We start from the raw sequence: 22,434 nt of genomic DNA, 5'->3' as shown, positions 1-22,434 counted from the left end.
ATTAACATGATTTTTTACCTGATAAGCTGATGCATCGTCCCATTCTAACTTGAGGTTATCAGTAGTAGAAGAATCAACATCAATAATACCAACGTTGTCATGTGAAGTGTCAGCGTGAGATTCAACATTTTGAGCCATGAGACACTTAACTTCATCGTCTGAAGAAATTTCCTTTTCAAAAGCAGATGATAGAGTGATCATCATCTCTTGAGTGTTGAGTAGTTTTGTACCAAACGATAGACAAAAAACAAGAAGTGAGTTTCCAATAGCAATTCTAGCTTTTACATCAAGACTCAACATCCCTTTCTCTTCCTTGTTATAGCATGGAACAGGCTTCCATTTCAGCTTACTTCCAGATGCATCATTGTATGATGATTGATGTGAAGCAGCTATAGGACCGTTGTTGACGACATCGAGCATATAAAAATCCATGAACTATAGAACATTCATGGCCTTTTATTTCCAATCAGAGAAGTTGTATTGGTCAAATGGAGGAATCTTGTTACAAATAGACAACTTAGGAACTAAGGAAGACGACATGATTACTTGAGTGTATCACAAACCCGCTCTGATACCAATTGAGGGTTTGTATTTGATCAGATACACTCCAAGTATGAACGAAATAATCAACAGAAAGTAAATGACACAAGAGTTCTCCAAATGTTCCTTACACCAAGAAAAGAGGTTTTTTTCTTCACCAAGAAGACAGGTTTGTCACAAAGACAATTTGACACAAAGCCATGATCACAACATTGGGGTTTGCCCTAATGTTGTATATATACTAATATATACATGTATATCCCTTGACTGAAGGGATAACGTCTAATCTATACTAAGAACCGATCTTATCATAAAGATACGGGATATGATCTATTCTATATTTATCTATAATAACCGCCTAATATACAAGATATTACAATCGAACAACTATACTATAAGCTGATGTTGTTGGACTAGTAGACGCTGACGTTGTCGAGTCGTAGACGTTGACACTGATGAATCAGCGTGTTATGTGTTTGACTCATCAGATCATAAGGTGTGACCTTACATCACAGCATAAGTTTGGCTTGCCTTTCAGGACCTCAGCTTATGTCTAGTTTGCTGCCAGGTTTATTGGCTTCCACACAGAGCAGTGTTGCCTCAACCTACCCGCACTATGTCGTCATATGCAACAAATAGACATATAACCAATAATAGATAAACATATAACCAACAACAGATAATCAAGTAAATCTACAGATCACTACAACATAACAACATCCTATATACCATGATACATCATACAACCTACTGGGTCGAACTTGGTGCCTTCGACCCACGAGTATAGTCAGGAAAACTCACTTAAACAACTCAACCGAAGCTCCACAGCTACCTCAGCAACAACATAACCAAGCCAAGCTTCCTAAAACCAAGCCAAGACCAATCCTTAGCTAAATATTCAATTCTAACTAAGTTTGACCAAAAGTAGAGTACCATTTTGTGAAAAATTGCATTTTATGTGTGCAGACCTCATTACACGGGATGTGTAATGGCAAGGCAACCATTATGTGGGTCGTGTTTCCTTCTAAGCAATGTCATGCGATTTTCATAACTTTTTCATACGGACTCGGATTTACGCACGGTTTTCGCCTACATTCCTATCTTTGCATAAGGAATGAGATGAAACAATAAAATTTAGTAATGAAAACTATGAGGGGTATTTTAGTCATTTTAATCACTTATGTACATAAATCGTATATGTAGTGTTTGAAGAGTTTTGCTTTAAGGAAAAGAACTAGAAGAGGACTAGCGAAGCTTCTCGTGATTGAGGTGAGTACGTGTTGGAATTTTCCCACTTTGACGTACATGGAAAAATGATTTTATTATAATGAAATACCAATGCTTTGATATATGAAATGTTTTGAAATGAAAGTGTTAAATGTTTTTAGAAAGATTGTGTAGCATCCCGACTCCCAGGTATAAATTTTAAAGCTTTATGTAACGCCTGGTTCCTGGTATGCACTTAAATTAGTTATTTTATTCATTTTGGATGGGCAACTCGACGAGTTGGTGGCCCTAACTAGTCGAGTAGAAGGCAGTGTATACGCGGGGTTTTAGTGAACTACTCGACGAGTCGAAGTCCTGACTCAACGAGTAGGAAAGTATGGATGAAACCCTAATCTTTAGGGCTTTCACCCTATTTAAGCATCATATCTGGCCTCCACCCCAGCCTCCATCACCTCCAAACCCTAATCTCGAAACCCTAATCAACTTTGAGTGATCTTGAGCTATTTCTTGCCATTTTTGTGATTTAAAGCTAGAAGAAGGAAGCGACGGCTTGGAGTTGCAGAAGGAAGGTTGAAGATCCAGAGCTAAGGACTCATTTCTATCTTGATAAAGGTATAAAGCTTATACATTGGCTCATATTCACTTAGATCTTCATTTGAGCTTGTATATTGTCACTTTTGGGCCATTTCCAAGGTTATTCCGAGATTTGAACCTTTGGGGATGTAAGGACTTCAGATCTCGGCACTCTTGAGCTATAGAAGCTCAAAGTTGCCACCTTTATTCAGACATGGCCCTATTCCATGACTTAGACCTTCATTTTAGCTTGTAATGGGTGTTTTAGCTTCATAACACCATGCATGCACGTAAAGTTAGCAACTTTGCATGTAATGCTAGTCTAAGGAGTCCAGATATATGAGTTAGAAGCATTGGAATGGATTAGAATCGACTGAATGGATTTGTCATATGGAGGACTCGACGAGTTGTTCTTGGACTCGGCGAGTCGGGTCGCGAACCCCTAACCCCTTTTCTGATTTTGAGTGAAACCATTGAGTCTAGGAGATGACTCAGTGAGTTGGGCATGAGTAGGACTCGGAAACTGAAGAACTCGACAAGTCCAAGGAGGGACTCGATGAGTTAAAGTCGTTGTGTCCCGATTATAGGTCAGGAAGAATTCGACGAGTCTGAGAAGGGACTCGACGAGTTGACTTGGTTGACCACGAGTCTCGTTAGTACATGAACTCGCCGAGTTGGGAGATAACTCGACGAGTTGGGGTTGACTGGGAGTTGACCTTGACTTTAACTTTGACCTGGATGTTGACTTTGACCAAGGGTAAAATGGTCATTTTACCCTGAGAAGGATTATTAGATTTCTGATTAAGTGTATTATGTAGTTGATAGTCGGGGAGTCACCGGAGCAGTAGTCAGAGATTCTTCACTCGAGCTTCAGCAGTCAGCCTTACGAGTGGAGTTTCCTCCTGTAGGAACGGGTCTACGACCATAATACCGACCTGTTTAGATGTTAGTAGTTCCGGACTACGGTCTGATGCCGGGGTGGTCCCGAGAAGCGTTTATGTATGCTTGATGTCTTTGTGATTCTTCATGTTATGTGTTATGTGTTCCAGGCTTCGGTCTGATGCCGGGGCGAGCCCGATGTATGTTAGTTTATATGTTATTTGTTATGTGTTCTGGGCTTCGGTCCGATGTCGGGGCAAGCCTGATGTATATTAGCTTATATGTTATGTGTTATGCGTGCCGGGCTTCGGTCCGATGTCGGGGCAAGCCCGATGAATGTCTATATGCTTATGTTATGTGTTATGATATATGATATGTTGTATGTATGCTGGGGCAAGCCCGATGTCGGACGGGGTCTGATGCCAAACGCGGTCTGATGTCGGGCGGGGCCCGATGCCGAGTAAGCCAATGTCGGGTTCATCCCGATGTAGCTGGGTGGAGTCCTAAAGTTATGTTATATGTTATGTGTATGGTATGTGGTAGTTTGGGGAGCTCACTAAGCTTCATGCTTACGGTTTTCAGTTTTGGTTTCAGGTACTTCCACTAGCAAGGGGAAGGGCTTGGGATGATCGCATGGCACACACCACAGTTTAGCCTGGGATGTTCAGACTCTGATGTTTTTACATGATTTTGATACAGTAATTGATATGATGTTTTTGAGATACACGATTTATGGTTTTTCTATATGATGATGGTTGAATTATGGTTTTATTAATGATTTTAAAAAGAAAATTTTTGGCCTATGTTTTGGGGATGTTTCACTTTATATTCATTTTATTGTGGGAACTCGACGAGTTGGAGGCCCCAACTCGTCGTGTAGAACCTGGTCAGCTTGCGTGGATTCTAGAACCTACTCGACAAGTAGAGGTTGTGCATGGAAACCATAATTTTTAGGGTTTGCACCCTATTTAAAGGACCTTAAGTCCTTTCCTCCAGCCTCCTTACCACCTTTTGACGGCCAGAAGCAAACCCTAATAGATCTAACCCTATTTTTGAGTGTGTGTGAGGCTAAAAGTGTGTTTTTGGTGCATTTGTTGAAGAAGCTTGAAGGTTAAGGAGCTTGGACCGAGGAAGAGCTCGTAGATCCAACATCTACATCGTATTGGCTTTCATTTGAAGGTAAAAAGTCATTACCTTGACTTCTCATTGCTTATATCTCTCCTTGTGAAAGAAAATGGTCATTTCTAGTGCAAAATGGAGTCACTTTCGGATTTGAGCTTGTCACAACGGCATGGTTTCAGATCTGGACTCCTTTAGGCCCTTATGGACATAAAGCCTCAAGCTTTATGAAGCTTTGGCCCTCTTCCATGTCCAAAACCTTCTTCTAAGGCTAGTTATGAGTGTTTTTGCTTCTTGGAGCCTTGCATGCACGTAAAGTTAGCAACTTTATGTGATAACTTCACCCTAGGAGCTTAGATCTACAGTTTGGAGCTTTGGTTTCACTTAAAAACATCTGAATAAGAAATGGACTGAAGGAACTTGACGAGTTGCATAGTCAACTCGACGAGTTGAATGAGGGTTTCCCGCTTTCTAGATTCTGCATGAACTCGACGAGTTAGAGAGGTAACTCGACGAGTTGGTTAGGATTTTCCTGACATTCTGGACACTGCATGGACTTGACGAGTTGTCTAGAAACTCGGCGAGTCGACTAGGGTTTTCATGATTTTTGAGTTCTAAAGGGGCTCGACGAGTTACTAGATGCACTTGACGATTTGGGTCAACATGGACTGTTGACCTTGACCGTTGACTTTGACTTTGACCAAGGGTTGACCAGTTTGATTCTGGGGGTATTTTAGTAATTTGGGTTTTATAGAAATGGTTCCATGATACTGTAGGTGTTTGAGTTGGAGCCGTATTTGCGGAGTTTGACGTTATCATCCCAAGCTACTTGTGAGGTGAGTTTTCCTCACTATATTTAAGGGTCTAAGGCACCAAGGTCGGCCTTTTGGATTGTTATCCTGTTTTGTTACTGTTATGATCGGTTAGATCGGTATCCTAGTAGATAGGATGTTTCTTTGTGCTTATGATCTGTTAGATCGGTATCCTAGTAGATGGGATGTTGCTATGCTTAATGATCTGTAAATCAACTTGACTGTCAGTAGATTGTTATGCGGTTATTTGATATGTGTGCACATGTTTGATTGGTGGTTGAGGCATCTGCTTGTGCATAAGCGAACAGACCTGGGCATTCCAACCCGATGGTTGTGGGCCGAGAGTATTCCATCCCGAGGATGATTGGACTCTTAGTATGTGGGCATTCCAACCTGATTGTTTTAGGTAGAGGGTATACCATCCCGAAGATGATTGGACTCATAGTATGTTGGCATTCCAACCCGATGGTTGAGGGCCTGGGGCATTCCAACCCGATGGTTGATTGGGCTCATAGTATGTTTTTATTGTATATGTGTTATATGTTGTGCGGGTATTGTGGGGGAACTCGCTAAGCTTCGGGCTTACAGTTGTTGATTTTGTTTCAGGTACCTCAAATTATCGCAGTAAGGTGAAGGCGTGATCGTGCACCTCCTCATGTTTTATGATTTTGAATTCTGGGATACTCTGATATGAAACTATTTTGAAAACACTTTGTAATAATTAATGGTTTTTGAATGATTGAAAAAGTTTTAAATTGGCTTGAATTTTATGGATGTTACAGATTGTTTTGAAAGAATGCCTTGAAGGCAAGAATGTTTTTGAAAGCAAAGAACGTTTTGGAAGAACAAATGTTTTGATAACGTGTTTGAAATGTTTTGAAATATATATGCTTTAATTTTGGAAATGATTGTTATGATACTCACGTATGAAATGTGTAAAGCATGGAAAGTAATGAAAAGAAATAGAAAGCAATGAAAAGAAATGGAAAGTAATGAAAAGAATTGTGTAGCATCTTGATTCAAGTAATTTACATCTTCGACCCTCTTGTATAAAATTTTTTTGCAAAGTTGGTCCCTTTAGCCCTTAAATGAAACGCGTAGGTTTTTGAGGTACGTTGGGTGTACGCTATGTACGATGGCCGTACGTAGCTGATGCCCAAACCCTAATTTGTAGGGTTTGGACCCTATTTAAGCATCATTAACTCCAAAGACCTCTTCCTTTCATCAACCTCCACCCCTCATTTCGTCGATAGCAAACCCTAATCTCTTGTCTGTATATTTTGATCTTGAAAGCGTGTGTCTTGGTGTCATTGAAGCAAGGAGAAGATTGAAGAACCACCTTGGAAGATCAAACCCACTTAGATCCAAAAACACCTCACCCTCAAGCATCATTTGGAGGTATAAAGTTTGAATCTTGATGAGCTAGTTGCTTAGATCTTGCTAAATATGAATTTTTATGCTTTTAGTCTCATATTCTTGCTGTGTAAGTGAGTATGGATTACTCTAGACCAAATGAGTTGTCCTTTTGGATGATTTAGAGTGCTTAAACATATAAAAATGTGATCTTGGCCCTTCTTTATCTACCATGCAAAGGTTATGATGTCTTAATGGGTTAAGAAGTTAGGGTTTTAAGATTTGGACACTTAATAGCCATGCAAGATCATAAATTTGGAAACCTTATGATTTAGAACGTTATTTGGGACTAGATATGGGATTTGGACGATAGGACTTAAGAGAATAAGCACTTAATGGAAAATTTGCCATATGACCGAGTACACTGGGCATACTTCTAAGTACGCTGCACGTACTTGCTTGGAGCCCCGTTTCTGGATTGGTGAGTAAGTCATGCGTACATGTTGAGTACGTTGGATGTACTCAGCCTGAGTTGACTTGGTTGACTTTTTGACCTTTGACCTTTGACCTTGACCAAGTTTGACCTAGGGGTATTTTGGGTATTTTAAGATGTAGTTGAGATTTGGTCATTGTTTGATATATAGGTGACCTATTCAGTCAGCAGTAGGAGCTGTGACCTATTCAACTATCTTTTCAGACTGTGAGGTGAGTTTTCCTCACTATACTTGTGGGTCGAAGGCACCAAGGCTGGCCCACTAGATTTTGTATCCTGATATATTGGATTGATGTTATGTTGAGTATATGTTAGACCAGTATATTTGTATGATTACTTGTGTTACTGGTTATTGATTGTTATTGTATATGTCTACATGTTATGGTTTGTTGGGTTGAGTCGGTCTCGCTTTGTACTGAAGGCCAAGATACCCGGGGCGGTTTGGATAGACTAAAGGCCTGTGAGGCGGTCCAGTTAAGCCGAAGGCCCGAAGAGCGGTCGAGATAGGTTGTAGGCCCTATGAGGCGATCCAGTCAGGCAGTAGGCCATGTGTGGTACTTTGGGGAACTCACTAAGATATGTCTTACGATTTAAGTTTTATGTTTCAGGTACTTTAGATGATCGTGGAAAAGCAAAGGCGTGATCGTGCACATCCTTCTGGTTTTCATGACATTGGATTTTGGGATACTCTGAGTTGTGATTATTACTTTGAGAACAATGTTTTGTAAAAAATTTTGGTTTTTGGTTGGATTTTAAAAATGAAAATTTTACCTTGATTTTTGGGATGTTACAAATTGGAAAGTAAAGAAAAGAATATATTGCTCGAGCCATGATGTCCCCGTAACAGGATCTAGAGGAATTTACTAGGGTGGCGCGTCCTCTTCACGAAGTAGATGTACTGATTAGCATGATGCTTTGGTGGATTTATTTGTTCCTTTTACCTTGGTCTAGACTTGGGGCGGTAACCTATGTATAAAAATGGAAACTGTTTAATAATTAGCCCTTAATGATAAAAGAGAATGGGATGTGGAAAGATGTATTTTGAAATAAAATAATAAGATATGAAATGACATTTATGATGTGTAAGAAAAGAGTTTTACTTGAAAATGCTTGAAAAATATTTTATGGTCTAAAACTATGTTGTGCTATGTATGAAATGATTTTTCATGTAAATGTTTTGAATTGTTTTGGATCACAAACCCACATATCTCACGAGACATTTTTGTCTTATGTATCTCTTTTAATGTCATGTATCCCAGTTTGTATTGTAACACCTGTTTTCTAGGATGGATCGATTTAGGGTTTTAAGGAGTCAAAAGGTTGATTTTTGGAGAAAATCAGGTGTCACGGCGTGACAAGAAAAGTATGAAGAAACTTGTTAGAATCATTCTCACGGCATGAGACATATGGTCTCACGATGTGAGATCAGCTACAGTCCAAGCCCATGATCTTTTAGGGTTTTCTTTGTATTTAAACCCTTCTAAACCAATTTTAGGGTTCATTGTCAGCTTCCAACCCCCTTTTTACCTCAGGGTTCATTGGGACATTTATTGGCTTGAAGAACAAGAGAAGAATGAGAAAAAGGTGTTCTATTGGTGAAGCTTTCAAGGAAACATCATCATCATCATCATCTCATATTCTTTTTGGACCATTATAAGTGCTAAAGCTTCCACCTTTATTATTGTATATGGCTATATCTAATATTTATCCTACTTTTCTCCTTTTGAGCAAGTTTGAATGAAAGGAAACCATAAAGTTGGAAACTTTATGGGTTATAAGGATTCTTAGAATGTCATGAAGTTCAGATCTAGTGAATGGTTGGGTTTTGAACCCTTGCATGAGAGTTTGGTGACCTTTTCTACATTTTTTGATCCAAAAGAGATCTGGACATGTATTGGACATACATGTCCATAAATCATCAATTTGTAAGTGGATCTTACAGTTATAAGACCTTTTGGAAAAGTTAGAGTGAAAGGCTTAATGGATTAAGGACTTAAATCTTTGGATTTGGCTTCAGATTGTAGTCACGACGTGAGACATAAGGTCTCATGATGTGAGAATGCAAAATCTCGTTTCTGCCGAGTGATTTGGGGCTCGCGACGTGACAGTGGGATACTCACTTTGTGAGATCAGCCCAAAGGTGTGTACGTGACTGGGTTGGATGAGTTAGAGCGAGTCGAGTTGGAATCGGGTCGAGTGGACTCTCACGACGAAAACCAAGGCTTAGTCACGACGTGAGGTTTGGTGGATGACATTATTGGTTGTTGACTTTGACTTGGAACGTTTACTTTTGGCATGGGTTGAATTTTTGGTCAAGTTTCTATTTTTGGAAGGAATACTTAGGGTTTATCTTGTGTGGATTGTAAGAGGTGTTTATCACCCATCTTTTAGTGATGAGAGTTGTTAGTTGTGGTCGGTGCAGTATCGAGTTGAGTTCTAGTCGGCTTTGTGAGTCAGGTGAGTATCCTCTCTATACTTGTGGGTCGAAGGTACCAATATCGGACCACTGGATTATGTTATGTATGAAGACCAGGTGGTGGCACTGGGTAATTGTATGAAATACCTGGATATGGATCCCGAAAAACTATATGAAAGACCAGGGTCTGTACACTGGCAGTTATATGTAAGATGGTAGTTGTCTTTGTGATGCTTGGATGGAAGACCAGGAGGTGGCTCTTGGAACTTGTTTGTAAGACCTGGATTGTTAGCCCTCGACTTAGCAAGGAAAGACCATGATATGAGTCATGGCATGATAGTACTTGTAAGATTATGGTTGGCACATAACACTCTCACCGCTTGCACTGATCAATCCCGCAAACTAACTAACAGCAAAAGAGATAAAACCTCAATCAACAAACCAAATCCTCCAAGTTTGACACCAAGTCAAATTGGTCAAAAGTCAACGGTCAGTAGAAGTCAACGGTCAACCAAGTCAACAACCACTACGACGTGGAGACCTCTTGGCCACGTTGTGGGCATGTCGGGACAAAGACGACATGCAGGACGTTGCCATGTCGTGGACCCTCATTGGCCATGTCGTGGGAATGCCAAGACAGCTTAAGCGCGAATCAACATTTCACCACGTTGTAGACCCTCCTTGGCCACGTCGTGGTTGCTGGAAAAACTTTCCTTTCTTCGTTAAGAGTATAATCCTTCAGATATAGTCCTTCCCAAATACTTAATGGATAAAGTTTCCAACTTTATCTATGAGGACCTCACCACAAGACAAAACCTTAAACCCTAAGTCCATAAAGTCCTTAATATGACCTCAACTTGTGCATGGAGCAAAGAGGACCAACACTTAACACTTTTTCTATCACCTAAGGCCAAAAGATGGTCACCAAACAAGCTTAGGGTTCTCGAGTTGTCCAAAACTCCAAGATCACTTCTTCAAGATGCAAGATCTGAAGTAGATACACTATTCTAACTAGCAAGCACTCCTCCTTATTCTTCTTCTTCCCAAAGTGAAAATCAAGGCTTTAAACCTCAAGAACAGCAAGAATACAACAAGAATCGTCAAATGGGGGCTAGGGTTTCGTTTATGAAGGTTAGTGGCTGAAGAGGATGCCCTAATCTTGAAGTTAGAGGCTTTAAATATGGAAGAAATCCTAAAAGATCACGGGTTTGGATTGCTATAGCCACCGCGCCGTGTCACACTACTTTCCACGACGTGGTGCTCAACAAAAAAGCGCGATCATAAAAGTCATGTCATGTCGTGGCATCCATGCATCACGTCGTGGCAAACGTTTTTCCTCAAAAACCATATATTTGACTCCTTCAGGTCACCAACTGATCCATACTGTAAAACGAGTGTTACATGTAGCTAAAAAAAAGAATGAAGTGATTAATGTAATTTAATAGGCCATTAGATTTTACTATAAGAATAATGAGTTATTAAGTATATGGTTTACTCTTTACAATGAACTTGACACTAACAAAATAAGCATATTTGGTATCGATACGATCGTACCACTAACATAAAAAGTAGATTTTGAAGCGACCATAGAAGCTTGGATGGTTACTAATCATAGATCATGAGTGTTATAATCGGAAATTACAGTTCTTTTTCTCTTCAATCCAAAATGTCAAAGTTTTAAGATTCATCGACTATGTGCGAGCTAAAAAGTTTGATAGCATATAATTGCCCAATTCGATACTCGGGACCAAAGTTCGTTGGCAGTTGGAAATGTCCTCTATCAAAGTGTTATAAAGTTGGTAATGTGCATCTCGATCACTTCTAGATGATTCTATCGTCCCCCTCAGCATATGATCAACTATAGGATTACTTGGTTGCATAATAGTGATATAGCTTTTGAAAAGTGTCTCCAGCAATTTTTCCCATTGAAACTCCTACACCACCTATATTTATAGAAAAAGTTAAGATGACGACACAAATGAAAATTAAATGCAACTCCGAATATATTTTAGAAAATTTTCCTCATAATCGTAACCATGTATAAAAACATTGTATTATTTGGCAATTCGTAGTTAAAACTAAAGGACTTGAATGGTAGGAATCACCCAATAATAAAGTTGTTTCTTTAAAGAGTTGTAGAAAATTGGTTAATTCTTGAAGTAATATCCAATTCAATTCGGGGGATTGGAACAAATCGGTGTTTTTCCAATTTTTGCTGTGAAATATTTTCAAACATGACACAAATGATCATCATAGTATTATTTTCGGACCAATCAAAATTCATTGTAATGATTACAAAAAGAAAGAGGATATTTTTCTTATCTTGCGTTACTCGACCTATAAGTCACATTTAGTCAATCTTTTACTTGTGTAGGTAAATCATTGCAAACTTGTAGCCCACCATGCACAATTTTATTTATAACTAGATGAATTCACACGCGTTACGCAGCGTAGATTAAAAATATATTGTTAAAATTTTAAAAAATATATGTTTAAAATTGTTATGTTATTGACATTAACTTTGAAATAATATTTTTACACTAATTTATATATATATATATATATATATATATATATATATATATATATATATATATATATATATATATATATATATATAATCTCAATTATTTGGAACAATAATATTCATTGACATCAACTCACCTTCCTCATTAATAGAATTAAATATAATTATTTATTTAGTATTATTTTTAATAATTATTATGATTGATTAATTATATTTTTATTTATGCGATCACTTTCTAATTTCAACAATGATGTTCATTTAAAATATAATTTATTTGTAGCTAAATGCAATTTATAATTTGATGTTATTATCATTTAAAATTATTATTCATTAATTTTAAACCACTTATTATTAATAATAAGTTAAAGAAAACTTTTAAGAAACGCTTAATATTATTATTAAAATGTGAAACATACACTAAATACTAAAGTGATAAGATAGACAATTTACATTTCAAAAGAGACTTTCATGGATAATATGACATATCCATGATTTTTATAATTTGATTTTATTATTTATAATTATTGTTCATTAATTTTAAAACCACTTATTATTATTAATAAGTGAAAGAAACTTTTAAAAAACACCTATTATTATAATTAAAATGTTAAACATATACTAAAATATAAAGTGATAAGATAGACAATTTGCATTTTAAAAGAGACTTACATGGATAATATTGATAATATGACATATCCATGATTTTTAATTAATTATTGTTTTGAAGCAACACGAACATTAAAAACATGTATACAATAGTTAACTAAATATTATATATATGACCTTCCATAACATATGATTGATAACATGAATCTAATCTAATTTACATTAAAATTTCAACCACAACATACAATGATATTTTTAAAAGAATACTTAAACCAATAAAATATAAAAAAGAATTAGTATATAACAAACTTACAAATTAAAAACTTCAACATAATAACATGGCTTGAAAAATTGTCCAAATCCTTCAAACCAACACAAAAACCTTTAAACTTATTTTATTTGTGAATTTTGTATGTGATTTGTATTTGTGTGTCTACTCAAAGAGATTGACATTTTTATAGTAGTTATTCATTAATTGTTATTAAATATATTATATAAGTTATAAACCTTTGAATTGTTAATCATTATTAAGAGACTTTTGAATGATATTCTTTAAAATATGAGGTTTCAAATTCATGAGGTGTTTGCAAATTTTTATGGGGGTTTCAAATGCATGAGGTTCAAGGGAAAATATCTCCTTTGTAAGTATAGTATGATATGTGCAACACACCGGTATGAAAAAAATCACCATCTAATAAGGTTTTACTCATAGTTTTAGTTTATTGATGGCGTTTGTATTATTAAAAACGCTATCGACTGACATTGAAAAATAGAATTTTCTAACTTATATTCCACTAAAACGTCTAGTATAATTTTTCGTAAATTCATATTTATATGTGGATAATCGAATAATTTAATTGTAATGGTCCGCTTCATCATTAGCCAATATTCGGTGTGGAGCCAATGCACGATAATAACTAAGAAGGAACTAACATTTCCATAGCATAAATCATGTGACGTCTCATTTTTCAAACCAAAATTTTTATTTTTCAAATATAAATTAACATCCAAAACCATGTTTCATAGAAATCTCAAGTACCAAAAGGTTAAAATCAAGATAAACTAGTAAAATATATTAGAAATTGTGGAAGCCAAAAATCATAATATATTGGAGATGCACATGTGTCACGGTCAAGCTGGAGTCTTCCACTGCCAGAACCACAACCTGGAAAATATATAATCCACAACTGTAAGCATAACGTTTAATGAGTTCCCCAAAATATCATATACCCACAACAATAATTATACATGTCAATAATAGGCCTATGTGATTTCGTCGTCATCCCAAAGCCTGTTTAGCTCACAACTCTGTATAATTCTTGTTATCATTCCTACGGTAATATTCAGCTTATGACTCCGTGTCATTCTTGCTATCATCCCTATAGTCATGTTTAGCTCACGACTCGATGTCGGTCTTCCTATCATCCCAACGAAGCATAAAAACATACAAGTAAATAAACAAGACCCTACCAGTCTAGCTAGGCATACAATCCTATCATAGAATTACATAAGCATCCAACACCCAAAGGATCTAGTCATGACATAATTAATTTAGTGAGAAGACTCGCCTGGATTAAAGAGTTGAATCCCAACTACTTGAAGTCCCAAAGAATCAGCTACACGAACCGCCTAAAACAATCAAAGGCTAAAAGTCTACAACTTAAAACCTCCAGTTTGACCAAAAGCCAAATGGGTCAAAAGTCAACGATCAACAATTAATGGTCAACCGTTGAGCATATCGTGACCAAGACTATGTCACGCCGAGAATCATAAACCGACAAAATAGTCAAAAAAACCCCATAAGTCGCGACGTGACCTCTAGTGAGTCGTGCCGTGAACTCCGACCAAAATTCTATTTTTCATTATGCACTTAATCCCTTTAGATCAAGGCTCGCAACTTTCCAGATCACTTCAAAATAGACTTAATGGATAAAGTTTCCAACTTTATCCATTTGCATGTCTCAGACACACCTTTCTGGTAACCTAGGTTTAAAATGGGACCCAAAATGCTACTAGAAACATGCATGGACCAGATAGCAAGATAGAAACCTCTCTTTTTTACCATTATGGGTTCAAAAGTCAACTAGACACAACCTTGAACCTGCAGTTTTCCAAATACCAACTAAATATCAACCAAGGGACCAAAACATGCTTAAAAAACTAGATCTATAAAGAAGAATGCATAAAGCTTGGAACTTGAGGGCACACAAAAGTGTAGAATATGCTTAGAAGGTTGAAATGCTTATGGATCTAACTTCTTGACAACACTAATCTCTTGCTTCTTTCTCAAGCTTCACCAAAATGCCTTAACATCACCAAAAAGGGATGAAAAGGGCTAGAGTTTCGAGGTTAAGGTTCTATGAAGATGGAGTCTGCCAAATGAGGCAAACCCTAGGAGTTAGTGTCTTTAAATAGGGCCCAAATGCCGAGAATTAGGGTTTCTCATCTCATTAAGGTTGCGCCGTTTCTAAGACCATGTCACGTCATGACATTCATTAAAGGTAGTGTCGCGACCAGCCCAAGGTCGCGCCGAGCATCCGTCAAACCCTTAAAACTTATAAATATATTCCAATTTAACACTTACAAACATTCCTGAAAATCGAATGTTACAATTCCAAACGTTACAAGTAAGTGAAGCAAGATTATTGTAGTTTGCAAAGCCTACAATTATTTCAGATTTCGCTTGGGCCTAAAGTCTAATCGCATCGCGTCTGAGAGTGGTACGACTTATAGGTTACAACAATATATTGCATTTAAAGTTTCAATTTGATTATTTATGTAAGCAGACGGTTGCCGAAAAGGTCGAATGGAAGTGCTTCTTGGATGACAAGTTTGACAAATGCTTCTCGTACTGCATCATTATTGTAAATAAATAAATATCCGTTTTGATAGTAGTTTGCGATGAATTTGTATTGCCTTCTTTGATCACGTTGCATGAAGTATCTTTATAACTCTTCAAAGTAGTATTTACGAGGCGGCATAAAACCTCCAACATCGTTTGCACCGATCCTTCTTCATTAAGTCATTCATAATGAAATAATCAAAATAAGAGCAAACATTTGGGTTTCTATTTGTCAGTTTAATTCCCCTAATATCATCGTTCGTATGGTTTCTTAAAGTTGTTCGGGTACCTATGGAAGTGGAAGCAAAAGTTTGTGAGGATGCCATTTTTAGCTTTGTAATGTCAGGAAAAGATGTCGAGATTGCAAAAAACATCGAGAATAGGTATTGTTTTTTTGCACGGGTTCCAGAAAGTTGCTGTTTTTTAACCTGCACAAAAAAACTAGGTTTTCTGGTTAAAAACCTGGTTTTCAATAAACCAGTTGACATTTTTGAAAACCATCGGTTCAGTTATAAACAGACCTGTTATGTAAACTAACCGGTCCGGACATTAATTTCGCGCGGCTTTTGAAAAAACCGTTTCGGATGTGATCTTATGTTCGACTTGGGTGAACCACTATGCATATGCGTGTTTGTTCTCTGTATTAATCCTTAAATGTCATGTTAACACATTTATATGTTTCATAAGTGATTAAGATATTATATCGACACTCAACTTTGTGATATTTTTATAGTGTATTTTTGTGTTGCGTTAAAGTTTAGATAGTTTCATATCTAGGTACCTTACCTCAATGGTGCCTATGAAACCAAAATAAAAAAACATAACAAAATCGGTTATTTTGGAACTAGAAACCAAACGTTTTTCGATTGGTTCCGGTTTTAGGCAAACCCAAAATGATTTTTTGTTAAAAAAATAACATATTTTTTACTATTTATAAATTTTCGAGTTGGTTGATATGATTTTGATAGACCTAAAATAATCTGAAGGCAATTGTTCTAGATGACAATTAATGGTATTCTCGACCACAAATGTGCTCAATTTATAATTAAACAAAATCTATAGGAACTTGAATAAAACACAAGGATGATTTTGAGTTTTGACATAAAAATTCAGCAAAACGTGAAGATTTTGAGATGGTTTGAATACAGGTCATGAAGATGATTGGGTGCCAAAGAAGAATAGTGGCATAAGTCGGATGGTTTAAAAGTACATTGACATGGTGTTTACCAAAAAGAACTGTAATCTTAGTATGACAAAATTGAGTAGTATATCGTTAGTTTATAATGTAAAATATTAAAACAGAATTTAATACTATACCTTTAAATTTTATATAGTGTTAAAAATTAATTTTTCTTGGAAGAACGCAATTGAAAGAGATAGAGATAGAGCATACCTGAAAGAAATTCTCCTTTTTCTCCGCATTGAAGACCCAACTGCGAAGCAAGTTTCACACAACCATGGAAAAAGAGCAAGCAACAGGAAAGCATTATACAAAGTCTTTTTTTTTTTTTTACATTTTTTCAAACTCTTTAATTATCTACATTATGTCACACACACACACAACAAGGCAGAAGTCTTAAAAGATAAATTTAAAAAAAAAAAAAAAAAAAAAAAAAAAAAAAAAAAAAAAAAAAAAAAAAACTTGAAAATAAACCTAATAAAAGGGTAGTTTTCCCCGTCTTTTTCCCTATGATGAGTTTCTGTCTTGTAAGTTAGATGTAACGATTAACCAGATAATGAAACTAGAACTGTCTTTATACATGTTTCCAGCATCCTCAAGCTGCTAGAGGGGGAAACTCCTCTTCATTCTTGAGGAACAGGTTCTCGGCTTGACCACTGAAAACATGCAAATAAAACACGATATAAAAAAACGAACCAGAAAAACAAAAAACCAAAAACAAAACACGAAAGAGTAATTTAATTTACCTTCCCTGACTCTGACCACATGAAACATATTTAGGAGGGGGAGCCTGTGAGCCAGAAGTACTTGCTTCTGGATTAGTAGCTTTAGCACCAAAAGTTCCAAACTCAAGTTTCCTTTGTGAGTACATGACCTGCTTGAGTTTCCCACGAGTCTGCTCTTGCTGACGGTTACGTGCTGCTGGTCTGCAACCCCTTCGCGGTCCTGGTCCTCCTCTGGAGATATTCTGCAAGTACCCATTGTCAGATAAATGGGTTCAAGCAGTCTGGTCCGGTCCAGTCCAGTCCAAACTGGACCGGACTGGACCAGAATAAAAACAGGAAAATGAATATATATATATATATATATATATATATATATATATATATATATAACATACCGTGGCAGGGATGTATGAACCGGTTCCACGAACCGTGCTTCTTTCTTCCAACTGGAACTGTTGACCGGTTTGTCTGGAGGTTTGACCATTTTGATACACCACACCATTTGAGTTCACCTGGGGAGATGGCGGTGAACTCCGACGGAACCATGAAGACCAAAAATATCGAGCAGGAGCAACCGCCACCTCATATTGCTGCTGAACAAGATGGTTATTCATAAGTAGAGAACCATTTAAACCATTATCATGCTGAAATTGACCATATAGCAGATTCCGTATACTACTTTCATAGTCTCCGGTGAGATTCGCAAATGGATTCAAACTTTCTGTTTCACCAAATCTGCCATTCACATCCGGATTTCTTAAACCATCTGCCACGTCATCATGACCACCGCCACTGTTCACCATTTTGTCAGTAGTTCTCGGACTAAGATCTTGAAATACATCAAGATCGCTTGCTTCACCAGACCCCACATAGGACACATCATCAAGATCATCATATGATAACTTTGAGTCCACGTCATCAATGTATTCGGTTTCGCTATAGGATGACAATGATAAAGTATCAAACTTTAGTGGAACATCCGGAATACACTTTGGTTTGTGCCTTTGCAAGGTGTTTGCAAAAAAATTCTTGATTCCATCTCTAATATTCTCATTCGGTAGTTCAAGAATCTCACGGAGTGTGCTCGCACCATATCTTAACGCACTCAAGATGCGGTAAGAATTTGCTGCAACAAAACAAAATGTTTTTATCATGAAAGTTGATACAACAAAAGAGGAGGTATCATGCATGAAAAACACAAAATGAACTTAATTGCGCGACAAATATAGAGATATATGACCTAGAAAAACATCGTCAAGTAAGATCTACTAAAAGGGGCCGTTTGGTTCACAAAATGTTTTAGAAGGAATTGAAATTTAAAAGAATTCAAAACTTGTCACAAGTTTGGATGTTAAAAAAATGAAATGGATTTGGAATGTTAATAATGACAAACAACACAATTAACCTTTATTGATTTTTAAAAATTACTATTTGTTTTATAAATACATACATCTATTTATTTAAATTTTACATAATAATATTTGATTATTATTACCAATCAAAATAATAATTAACAGTTTACCTTTGTGGTATATAACCATATCAAGTTATTAAGTCATTTTAGTAATTAAGGATATGGAAGTTAAATTCCTCCTTATGTTATTTTAGGAATGATATAATCAATCAAATACAAAGTATTGAAGAAATCCAATTCCATTACTTGATGGAATCCCACTTTCAATTCCTTTGGAATCTAGCAGGATCAACGACGAATCGAACGTGACCTAAATGCACATGATGAGTTACCTTGTTGAACACTGCGGCCAAGATTGTTGGTTTCCTTTAATGGATCAATTATATTAAGATGCTTCCACATGAAATGTGGCACATTTGATGTGGATTCATTAGAACACAACATGAACGTTTCCATACAAGTATTCAAGAAAGCATCGCTGAGGAAAGCACCAGTCCTTTCATTTAAAGGGTACTCAACTGAATGAAAAAAGAGTTAATTAGAATCAGAAACCGAGTATACAAACGAATATTAATTACACAAGAAACCTCACAAACAACTTATTTCTTACCAACTATGTCTAGAAGTGAAGATTTCTTAACCACACCATTCAAACTGATACAATAGTTATCCCAGTCAAATTTGCCATAATAGTCCAAGAACCTGAAAAGAGCCTAAAACCGAGCAATAAAATTAAATCGTTAGGTAATACAGACATAAATATTGGTTATAAATCCAAGTTTTTTCACAAGGTTACAAGAGATTAATTACCATTAACGGGTTGACTATAGATGCACCAAAGGCATGAAATATGTAGAGAACCAAAACTGCCAATGCATATGTCGATAGTAAACCATAAGTAGCACCGAGTACACGACTTTCATAATAACACCATGTTTTTATTAGAATGATACTTCGTTTGAAAAGATGATCTTTGCCAATTTGGCGATCGACCTGTATCAAATAAAGTAACAAAAATCAAATCAAATGGTAAATCATTTTTACGAAATATCTATTGAGTTTATATATCTGTAACCACCACACTACGTAATCGTCTCATGCATGCATGCCATGAATGATGTGTATACATACATACATACATACATACATACATACATATATATATATATATATATATATATATATATATATATTAGTATATGTATATGTATGTGTATGAAAGATGGTCACACCTGCTCAAGAAAACAAAGTGTAGAAAGTCCACCCAATTGATTAAACGATATGTCTATAACAATGCCTGAAACAATGCATTTCACAAGTTTAACCTGCCACGCGAAACATTACAACATTATTAACCCTGTTGTTGAAAAATCGTATACCATATTAAGTAATATACGTAGATTCTAAATGGATTGATTTTATTTAGTTGACATAAAATGCTAGTGTAAAAATAATAATAATAAGAGCCACGAGTTTAACCTCTGCATCAATGTATGTGACATCTTTTACTTCGAATTCATTGTTTCCATAGTGTTCTTCAGCCTGAAGAAGATGAAGAACATCCCGAGGCAAAGTATATCCCCTATCAGGAGCACCAATGGCTGTAAAATCAATATCTCCATCAGGGAGATATGTCTTGAGTGGCACTGAACCATAGGTGAAGACCTACAACAAGTTAAACATTTGATGAATCTTTTAAACTCGAATGAAGAAACAAGCAGTTGTTAGCAAGAAATTAATTTATTAAAAAGTAATGTAACAAAAAATGACAAAAAGGTAAACATGTTTAAATATTTGACCATATGATATGTCATAAAAAGAAAACAAATCACAATCAGTGCTCAAAAGTTCCCAAGCATGCAACTTCTATGTATGTTCATATCGAGATTTATTTATAATCAACAAAAAAATATGAATATCGATCATTTGTCTTTACGTTCTTTATATCTAGCTTTCTTTTGTTATAAAGTAACCATCTTTATGTGTTATTCTTGTTTGCATAAAGAGCAGAAGTCATGATCTTCTTATTGAGCTACAGTTTCTCATTTCATATAGTATATTGCTATTTGACACGTTTTGCCGAAATAAGATTTTATAAAAGAGCAGTTTCTTCATTGCTCCTCAACATCTCCAAAAAGATAAAAGATCTTTTATATGTTGAAAAGTAAGATTAAGATTTTCAACCCTAACCCCGACATTGATGGTCAAAACAAAACATTAGATTGGTAACCCATATGCATAATCTACACACACACACACAAAAAAAAAAAAAAAAAAAAAAAACATTCAGCTCACCGATGATGGATGAAACTGCAATAAATATAATCAATAGTAAAAAGTCAATTGGCAGATGGGATGAAGGTTTAAACTTTAATGTCTTCATCTTTTACCAAATTCATTAACTCCCATCCGAACAATCAACAAAATTCCAAATTTTTGTGTTCCAGATTATTTCGAACACGGCAATGGCATCACACCGCTCAGATTCAACTTCAAGAAATAGTATAGCAACTTTTCCACGGTGATTTATAATCAATAGCAATCATCAAGAAAATGAACCGACAATTAGCGATTAACAAGATCATGAACAAAAATTACCCCAAAATTGTAAAAGTTCCAATTTTGGTCAATTGGGAGTAATATAAGTAAAATCGGGTGTAAGAATCAAACCCTAGTTTACAAATCAAACATGTCGACGAACTCGATTGAAGAATTGGAAGAATCAAATAGAAATCACACCCCATTCTGTTTAAAAAAACAATTGATTGGGATAATAATATAAGCAGATAAATTAAAATAAAATTAAAATGATTTTAGAAAAAAGTTGACACAATCCAACACCCATATCCGAATCCGACCCGGACCAAAACGAGACCCGAGATATGAGCAACCCCTACGCATGCAAAATGTTAGAAGTTTTATTGAAATGAAATAAACCTCAACTCCGAGTGAAGTTCTGAAGAGCTTCTGCATGTATTCGATCACGTCCTTCCTCTTATCTTCGGAATCCAAAGTAGGGTAAACACAATTCAACACTTCAAGAATCGGGTCTTCACCTGCGACCCATTTCTCGTTGGGAATCGCTTCGGGATTGGGGGTAGGCACTGGTTGTGCCAACGCCGGTGGCGGAGTGAAATGCACTTTGGCCATTACTAGATAACCGAAGAGAATAAAAGTTATAGAATTATTTATAGTTTATAATTGTATATGTATCTTGATCTGTATCCAACGCTAATCCTTCTAGAAAACAACCCAATTTACATCGAATAAGGGTTTCTGAAGGTGATATACAACATACCTATATAGAAAGAAAGGGGAAAATTGGGGAAAAACTTGGAAATTTGTGAAAAAAAGGTTTATCAATGCTTCTATATATGAAACTTCTCTGTAATTCGTATTATCAGGGAAAAAGAACCTCAATCCAAAAGGCTCCTCCTCCCTCTTGTTTTCTATTTTCGTCTGTTTCTCTTACATATATATGACTGTGTATCTATAGGTTTTTTCTTGCCTCATTATGTAGATATATATGGTTTGTGGAGCGACCCCCGACACTGCACCGGAAGCTAGAGGTGGTTTTGTACAAATTTTTATTTTTCACCTTTAGCCCCTCATTTTTTAAAGTGCTCTTTAAACAGTCCTTATATTTAGAGCTACCAAATGTAGCTAGGTTCACTATTTGGATACAATTAGACAATTTAGATTGGATTGTACAGTCTTGTTCGGATTTT

General features: G+C 36.2%; 1 protein-coding gene and 2 long non-coding RNA genes across 3 annotated transcripts; all 3 read right to left on the bottom strand.

The window, feature by feature from the left end:
* Window positions 1–17,023: 17,023 nt before the first annotated feature.
* On the bottom strand, window positions 17,024–19,108 carry LOC145139077 (uncharacterized). Its single transcript, XM_079073028.1, has 4 exons — window positions 19,039–19,108; window positions 17,688–18,418; window positions 17,314–17,534; window positions 17,024–17,223 (listed from the first exon to the last, which is right to left on the bottom strand). Exons 1-4 carry the CDS (start codon window positions 19,106–19,108, stop codon window positions 17,163–17,165), a joined length of 1,083 nt encoding a protein of 360 aa, XP_078929154.1. The 3' UTR covers window positions 17,024–17,162.
* Window positions 19,109–19,113: 5 nt separating this feature from the next.
* LOC145136542 (uncharacterized) lies at window positions 19,114–19,686 on the bottom strand. The gene is made up of 3 exons (XR_013720525.1): window positions 19,517–19,686; window positions 19,317–19,419; window positions 19,114–19,224 (listed from the first exon to the last, which is right to left on the bottom strand). It is a non-coding gene; the product is annotated as an uncharacterized LOC145136542 (long non-coding RNA).
* Window positions 19,687–19,940: 254 nt separating this feature from the next.
* On the bottom strand, window positions 19,941–21,184 carry LOC145136650 (uncharacterized). The gene is made up of 3 exons (XR_013720633.1): window positions 21,002–21,184; window positions 20,186–20,371; window positions 19,941–20,031 (listed from the first exon to the last, which is right to left on the bottom strand). It is a non-coding gene; the product is annotated as an uncharacterized LOC145136650 (long non-coding RNA).
* Between the last annotated feature and the right edge of the window lie 1,250 nt (window positions 21,185–22,434).

Source organism: Lactuca virosa, chromosome 9, assembly GCF_052849685.1.
Source record: "Lactuca virosa cultivar CGN04683 chromosome 9, Lactuca_virosa_CGN04683_v6, whole genome shotgun sequence".
Classification (NCBI taxonomy): Eukaryota; Viridiplantae; Streptophyta; class Magnoliopsida; order Asterales; family Asteraceae; genus Lactuca; species Lactuca virosa.
The sequence above is the reverse complement of the archived record's forward strand: the minus strand, read 5'-3'. Positions and strand labels throughout refer to the sequence as shown.